We start from the raw sequence: 8061 nt of genomic DNA, 5'->3' as shown, positions 1-8061 counted from the left end.
CCCGCGCTCTCGCGAAGCTTGCTGGGAAAGCTGAGGCGATGGCGGCCTTTGAGGCGGGTAATTGGGAAGGCGGGGGAGGGAAGGGACTACATGTCCCTCCATGCATCGGGGCTAGCTGTCCACAACTCCCAAGATGCAAGGGAAAGGGCTTCGTTCTGGCAGCCGGGTACCCTGTAGGTCCGGAAGGAGCCAGTTACTATGCATAAATACCTAGAGTAACCTCATTATCATTCAGAAGCTGTGATTCAGTACCCAGGCTTTGCTCCTGGCTATTCTTTCCTGCACGCCACCACCCTCTCACCCCACATTGTGAAATTCTATGCCTCTTATTTTTAGTATCTGGGGGACTCTGAGGCCTCTCGACGAGCGATGGATTCTTGAGTCGAGAGACCTGTATTCCAGTTCTGACGTCATCACTGATTTGTAGTATGACTGGGCATTCTTTTCTCTCTCTGGGCCTCAATTTCCTTTTTTCAAATGGAGGCTTTTAATAATAGCAATAACAGGTTATTGGGTGCCTGCCATATGGTTAATCCTCATAACTACTCATCGAGACAAGTACTATTGTTATTTCCCATTTCCTCATGAGAACAGTAAGGCAAAGGTTAGATAACTTGTCTAAGGTCACACTGCTAAAGAGTGGTTAGAGCAGGGATTCAAAACCAGGAAGTCTGGCACCAGGCCACCGTACTAACTACTCTGCCATGCTTTCCCTTAGGATGAGTCGAGGTGACTTATTTTTTTCCCACTCCTCATCACCAGTTGGAAACCCTGGTGGCCTAGTGGTTAAGAGCTGCTAACCAAAAAAGTCGGCAGTTCTCCTGTGTCCTATAGGGTCGCTATGAGTCCGAGTTGACTCGAAAGCAACATTTTTTTTTTTTCCATCACCAGTGTGGCAACTAGTCTCTTTGGAAAGGGCTGAGGACACCCTGCAGGGAGAGCTTGGCCTCAGACAAAGATTCCCAAGCCTTTTTCTCTGACAGGCCAACCCTACGCAGGCCACTTCATCACACCATCTGACTAGACTGACAAAGTCCCAGTGGCACTGGGGCTAAAGCTGGGGGGGGGGAACCCCAAGCTTCTCTCCAAATATGGAATCACAATTCGTTATCCCTGCTACCTACAGATAATGGAATAAAGGCCAATAATCCTTGCGCCTGGAGCTGAAAGCCTAGACGATTTGGCTTCTTCTGTTTTCAGCCAATCCTCCCCATCCCCACTCTCGTTTTTGCTTCAACTGTACTTTTACTCTTTCCAGCATTTCTCAGGTTTTTGCAGATCCTATTTCCTCTTTTGAGGCCCAGCTCAAAAGCCTCTTTAGAGCCTTCCCAATGCTCTGCAATCTGTCCTAGCTCCCTACGTCTAGATAGAGTTCTATTACAGCGTTATCACCAAGGTGTTGATACTATTTGCTTGCAAGTCAAAGAATACTGTGGGGAATTGTTAGCTAAATTCTCTTGTCCCAAAGGCTAGCACTTGGTGAAGGCAGAGAATGGTTTTAAGTTGTTCAAATTGAGCATTGTTTGGGGGCTGTTAAGATGTTAAGTATTTCCCCCAAAAGTTAAGGAGACCATAGGGCAGAGAGCTCTGTTTAGTGGCTCCAGACATCAAGGTTTGCCTTTACCAGGTAACACTGAGAGGCAATACGGTATAATTGTGTGATGAAGGAACTGAGAAGCTAGGATTTGGAATCCAGGTCTCTTGAAATGAAGGCCTCATTTCCGGAAAAGCATGTTAGAAATCCCTTGAGGAGGTTACATTATCAATAAGGCCTTGAAGTTCTAGGAAAAAGAAAATAAGAACAGGCTTAAATGGAGTGAGGGGTGGAGGGTATAGCAGAAAGGTCAACACTGGCCTCCAGGGACCAGACGGGTAATAAGAGTAGATAGAGCAGGCACCACGGAACAAGAAAAATAGAAACATGGGTTTAAAAAGTCACTTTCTCAGGTATAAAAGAAATATGGCAATGAGTCAGGGAGACAACTAGTATGGTAGTGATTACGGTAGAGAGGTCCTTGCAGATTGTTGCCAAGCAGAAACTTAGGCCCAGTTATGCCAGATATTCAGTGTTTTTCAAGACAGCTATTTCTTGATTTTTTAATGTTGTTAACTAATTAAAACTTAAAACTCACTATCAGCCAAATAAGACCTTCCTTTTGGGCGAAATCAAATTGTTGGCTTCTTGTCTAATTTGTGTTAGGAATTGCTCTAAGCTGAAGTGAGGAGTTTGTGAACTGTATGACCTCAACTTTTATGAGAACATTTCTTCACTGGCAAAATGGGGACAATATTCAGTTAGCTTGTAAGACTCGAAACAATGTCAAGATCCTTTATAGCAACTCTAGAAAATGCGAACTGATCTATAATGACTATAGAATGCAGGTTAGTGCTGGGGCACAGTGAAACTTATGGGGGTGACGGGTATATTCACTATCTTAATTGTGGTGATGGTTTCACGAGTGCATGTATATAAAAAATTATCAAATTGTACACTTTAAATAGGTGTAGTTTATTGTATGTCAATTATACGTCAATAAAGTTGTTAAAAAAAACAAAACAAACCTTTTATAGCAGGAGCAGGCTGCAGCGATTTTTATTTCTATTAGACTAACAAGTTTAAATACCCTTTCCTCATTCACCTCCAAATAATCCAGCCTAGGTTCACTCCAAACCAAAAGAGACGATTTAGAACTTTGCAACAGGTTTTTATTTTTTGCTTTATATCTATTATTACAGTGTTTGAAACCTAAAGAAATACATTTCTCTTCAAATTTGGATGTGTATATAAATATCATTTGTCTGGACTCAGCACACTCAATGCCATGGTTTCTTGGCCTATGTCTGCTCTAAAATCATCAAGCTGTGTCTGTCTACCCAGGGGCCCTGAGAACATGGAAAATAGCCAGAGAGTTTATGGTTCTTGGAAAAATAAAAACAAATGAATTAGGAAAGAAATACCAGTAAGGAGGAGAAGGGCTGGATTCACCTTTCTAGGGTCTGTAGCTGGGAACCAACCTGTTTTGGGGGACATCTGCTTTGCTGGATGGTTGGGGTCCTATACCTCCTTTTCCTTCTCTAGTGATAAAATCAAAGGCAGTTTCCACAAAAGCTGGATAAAGAAGCCAATACCCAACTCCAGGGCCTGAGGATGCTAAGGACATCCTCTGAGGCAGAGGTTCCTAGTCAGTCTCAGGGCCTCTTAGGTATGCCTTCCTTTACTGCCCCAGAGCATGCAGACAGTTTTCTCTCCCTAAGCCCAGGGGCTGAAAATCTGACCCGCTTAGGGGAGTAGGGCTAGCTTTCAACAGAGGGGTTCAGGTAGTGCTAATGTGGACATAAGAAGTCAGGCTGGCCCAGAAGTAGCCAGGTAGGCCCAAAACCTTTATAGCATACTATGCAAACCTCTCTCCCAGAGTGTCTGGGCCCCAAATTTAAGTCAGTAACTCTCAAAGCCAGTTTTGGTTCTGCACATAGCCCAGATCTAATGCAAAATGCCCTCAGAGGAAAAATAACAGCTTTAATACATAAAGTTGGTTAGTCTTGACTTCAGTTTCCTCCCCTGCCATGGTCTTATCTGGGGTAGGGCTAAGGGATAGGCAATGGGATGACTGAGTCATTACCAAGGCCTTGGCCAAAGAGCATCTAGTGTCTGCCACATGGATCCCTGTAGGGCCAATTCTCGCTTGGGGGCTTAACAAAAGAATTTAAAAGCTAAGACACAGAAAAAATACTGGATAAGGTTGGTCTAGAATGTGCAATCCTAAAACAGCTGTGGAAGAAAACTACTCTGAGCAGTTTCATTCCCACACTCGTGCACTCCTGGAGTAGTCCTGGCCTGGAACATATTGCCACTGGTTATGAACATTTCTTTCCTATGGTTCAGCATCCTGAGCCTTGTAACCCTCCCCCAGGCTGCCAGGGAGGCCGGCAGGCAGGCACATTCAAAGAAAGGCTTTTTTCCTCCATTGCCCTTGTACAGAGGATAGAAGCAATTTTTTAAGGAACTACTTTGTACACCTAAAGCAATGTCTCTGACATTAGGCTGGCCCCCAGCTGGGCTGTTCTCCTTATGACCCTGCAGTGCCTGCAGGGACCTGGAAAATAGGAGAATCTAGAATCTGAGCCCATAAGATGACTCCATGGAGGAATGCCTAAGATGATGAGTGAGTCTAGGGGAGGAGAGGAGGCCTGAGGAAATGAGGGTGGCCTTCAAAGAGGGACCTGGGTTGAGGAAGGAATTATTGCTAGGCTTTCATCTCCTTCCCTTCTAGTTAGCTAGAACACGGATAGCTCTAGGGTGCAGGGGGAAGGAAAGCAAAAAGGAGAATATGGAAATCCAGTTCATTCTGGTAGATGGTTTTAATTTTAAACTGGTTTGGCTTTAGTGAAATAGAAGGTCTGTGCTGAGAGCCTTCTTTCCCTCTTCCTTGACTAAGTATAATTGCAGCTACAGATTTGTGTAGTTCAGCTCCAGAAAATAGGGTTCCTGGAAGAAACAAAGAAGGTGGAAAGAACAGATCTAAGGGTTCTAGTAAGGGGGAACACCAAGGGCCCCTGAAAGCTGGGGTCATCAACACCTGCTCCTTGGGAAGGTCATTTGTGCCCATTGCCCCAAATTAACTAGGCTGGTCAGTTGAGAATAAAACCCATGTGGTTCTACTAGAAGGCAGTCACAGGGAGTAGCTGGGAGCTGAAGACCAAAGACCCTTTTAGTACTAGTGAGCTGATCTGGGAGTGGAGAGGGCCCAGAGGGGCTGGCAATAAATAGCTGGCACAATTCAAAATAATATTTGAACATTTTAGCTAAGAAAAAAGCCCCTTGTCCCCTTAATCCACATCTAGATTCCTCCACCCTCACTTCTGTAAATCTACAACCAGAGATCTTAACAGGGACATACCAGCCATGTGCCAACACAGGAGGATTCCAACTTGTCTAGGCTCCTCAGTTATTAGTAGGCTGGGAAGCCTCTCCATCCCTGCAACAACCATTCAAAAATCTACCAGAAAGCCACTGACCTCACTAAGAGGTTACTGGGGTCCAGATAGGGGCTGACCACAAGATGGCTGTCAAGCCTGGGATGAAGAAGTAATTTTTTGCTTCCAAAGATGGCTAAAGGAGAGGAGGAAACACAGAAGACCTGTGTATGCTTGCTGGAAGAACTTCATCTGTTGACTGAAGGGGTTTTTGGAGAAAGAATTGGAAAACATGGTCTGGGAATGACACTACAAAGGAGAGCTCCTAGAGGCCACTTTCCTCTGACAAGAAATGTGTCTTCACGTTGTACCTCCAGGGACACTTCAGCCTTTGAAGTACTTGGAGAAAAATGGCTTCAAGCACCAGCTAGATGACCAAAAAAGTCTTCCATCTGGTACAAAGCTCAGATCTAAAGCCGAAGTGGACTTTGGAAGAACAGTTAGGAAAGCAGGATGTGTAGGTCTCACACTAAGAATTTGGCCATAACGTCAGAGACATTGAAAAATTTCTTCTATCCTCTGGATAAGGGCAATAGGGGAAAAAAGCCTTTCTTTGAAATATAGGAGAATTCTTTTGTAATGGAGGCACCAGGCCAAGTGAAAATTTGTCCTGTCCCTTGCCTACCTGGGAAATTGTGGGTTGGTAGTAATCGTTTCCAAGTTGACAAGTGGCATCTGACTCACCAGCGCAGAATAGCGCTGGTGTAACTTTCCAGTGATAATTGCCAGCCCCAAATTACCTTGCTCATAGAACGGCGCTAGAGTTGGACCTTAACACTAGAAGGAGATGGCAAATCCAAAACCAATGACCCACAGTGAACACCCGAACTTTAAACCTATAAGCAGAGGGGGATGGATTTCACCTGAGCCAGAAGGGGATATATAGGCATGGGGGCAAGAATGGCACTGTTTGGGGAAAGAAAAGTCAGCTTGGAGCAGGGCCTCTCTCTAACTGACCACAGTGGGACGGGCGGGGAGGGTCAGATTGTGCCTTCAGCAGCTCCACACTTGGTCTGTATTTAAGCTGACAACTTTCTCCACCCTGATCCCTGACAACTGGGGTTTATTATCATATGTAATCCACCCAGAGGCACAGGGAAGCCATTGAGGCACTACACTAGCTTTACCCAAAGAGAAAGAAAAGGCAAGTTGTCACAAGGAAGAGTAAGACCCAAACCAGGTACCACGACTCCAAAGAGGAAGATACCAATAGCTCTCATGAAAGTACTAGGCTGCTCAAGTCTCTGTGATGATAGGAGAGGCAGCCATGTGTGATAAGTCATGTGAACAGGGGTCTTGGAGACTGAATCTGAGAAGGCAGACTGCTTTCTGGGTTTCCTAACGTAAGTAGGATGCTCAGCAGTCAGGACTTCACGAGGCCCTGGGGCATCCTTGCTCCCTTCAGGTACTAGAACAATCAGATGAAGCTGTCCTGCTATATAAAGGTTCCAGAGCTGAGGGTTGGTCCCAGGTGGTGGCCCAAAACCCAAGCAGAGAGGGAAAGGACCAAGCTCAGGCCCCGTGAGTGTGGGGGCTTCCACATCTCTTTTTGGTCTTCCTCACAGTATCCTACTTACAACAATTACAGACAGTTCCTCCTCTTGAGACCAATTACAATTAACCTACCTAATATATAGAATATAAAAAAATACAGAACTTTTTGACATTCTCTCCTTTGGAAGTAAAATATACATGATCCAACTATGGAAGAGGAAGAAGAAGAAAGGCCAAAGGCAGGGATCCTTGGCTATCCCAATACATGACACTCTCACTCCAATTTCCTCTGAAATTTAAGGGTCACCAGAGCAAGGACCATCTTCTCCGCAGGAGAAAGGAAGGACCACAGCCTCCCATCTCGTGCTTAGGAGAAAATACAGCCACCTCGGAGGATCATTCAACTCCGGGGGGCAATTTTCAAGTAAACAAATGAAGTTGGGTCGCACCTTTTGGAAGGTGGGTAGGAAACATGGGATCAGTAGCGACGCGTGGGAAGCCCCGTCTGAAGGCCTGTGCTCCTCCCCTCCATTCCCACTGGAGTATTTGTCCCAGGAAAGTGAGGGGGATCTCCCAAACTAAAGAGGTCTGGGCAAGGGGTCAGAGGGAAGAAAGGACATTTGCCTCATGGTAGCCTCCCCATCAGCCTCTAGTCCCAGACAATGCTGACAGCCAGGATTCCTAAAACCAGGACCTCATGGCTCTTGAGAAGAGCAACCTTAATACAAGAAAAATGTGCAAAAGAAAAAAATTAAATAACTCAATCCAAGCATACAAGATTAATATTCTGTCAGAGCAAGAACACTTTGTTTTGGATTTCTCCCCTCCCCTCCCACCCCCCACCTCTGGAATATTCCATCTGCTCAAGTACCCAAGATAAGTTACAGAGATCAGGGCAGAGGACTGGGAAGGATGAAGAAAAATAAAAGGGAAGGAAGTCACCACAAAAGAAAAAAATAAAAAAAGGTGCAAAACTGATTACCTCAGTCCTCCTTTGTCTACCCCTGGGCTCCTGGGTTAAAGACATGTGTGCAGCCAAAATATAGTGTAAGGAAGAAAAACCCAACATGTCCCCTTCTTGTCACAAAACCCAAATGTGAGCCTCAGATGGTTCTGTCTGTCCAGAGGGTGCGCCCTCCAGGGAAGGGGGTGGAGCAGGTCAAGAGCACAGTCTCCAGGGCAGCAGAGGTGTGTGGTAGCTGATGGTGGGGGGGCTGGTTTCCCGCCCACCAGAGGGCTGCTTTTCCGCTGGCTGGTGGTGCTTCCCATCCCCTCCCCTCCCCGGAGGCAGACATTATAGCTGGAAGCCCTCCATGGGGGCCTCAGGCTGCTGGAAGATGAACTGCTGTTGCGTTTCATCCACCTGGGGAGCCAGGCTGCTGTCATCATCTTCTACGCCAAAGTAGTGCTCAATGAGGTCAAAGGCCTTCTGGTAGATTTCCTGGTTCTCGTGGCTCTGGAGAAACTCAATTTTATCTAAGCCTTTGGTGGCAAGAAGGAAGGAGGGAGAACAGTGAAGTCTGAGTGCTTTTCTATGAGAAGTTGAGCCCATGTAACATTTTTCTACTTTTCCTTCCCTGAGATGTTAAGTGT

At 45.8% G+C, this 8061-nt stretch overlaps 1 protein-coding gene across 6 annotated transcripts in view; it reads right to left on the bottom strand.

Moving 5' to 3' along the window:
- Positions 1-2508: 2508 nt before the first annotated feature.
- Positions 2509-8061, bottom strand: part of KPNA6 (karyopherin subunit alpha 6) — a 58626-nt gene continuing 53073 nt past the window's right edge. For all 6 annotated transcript variants that reach the window (XM_049878596.1, XM_049878598.1, XM_049878599.1 and 3 more), the window contains exon 14: positions 2509-7950. In XM_049878596.1, the coding sequence (XP_049734553.1) occupies positions 7763-7950 (188 nt within the window). In that variant the 3' untranslated portion in view covers positions 2509-7762. The remainder of the gene's footprint in view (positions 7951-8061) is intronic.

Source organism: Elephas maximus, chromosome 3, assembly GCF_024166365.1.
Source record: "Elephas maximus indicus isolate mEleMax1 chromosome 3, mEleMax1 primary haplotype, whole genome shotgun sequence".
Lineage (NCBI taxonomy): Eukaryota > Metazoa > Chordata > Mammalia > Proboscidea > Elephantidae > Elephas > Elephas maximus.
This window is presented reverse-complemented; position numbering and strand designations above follow the sequence as displayed.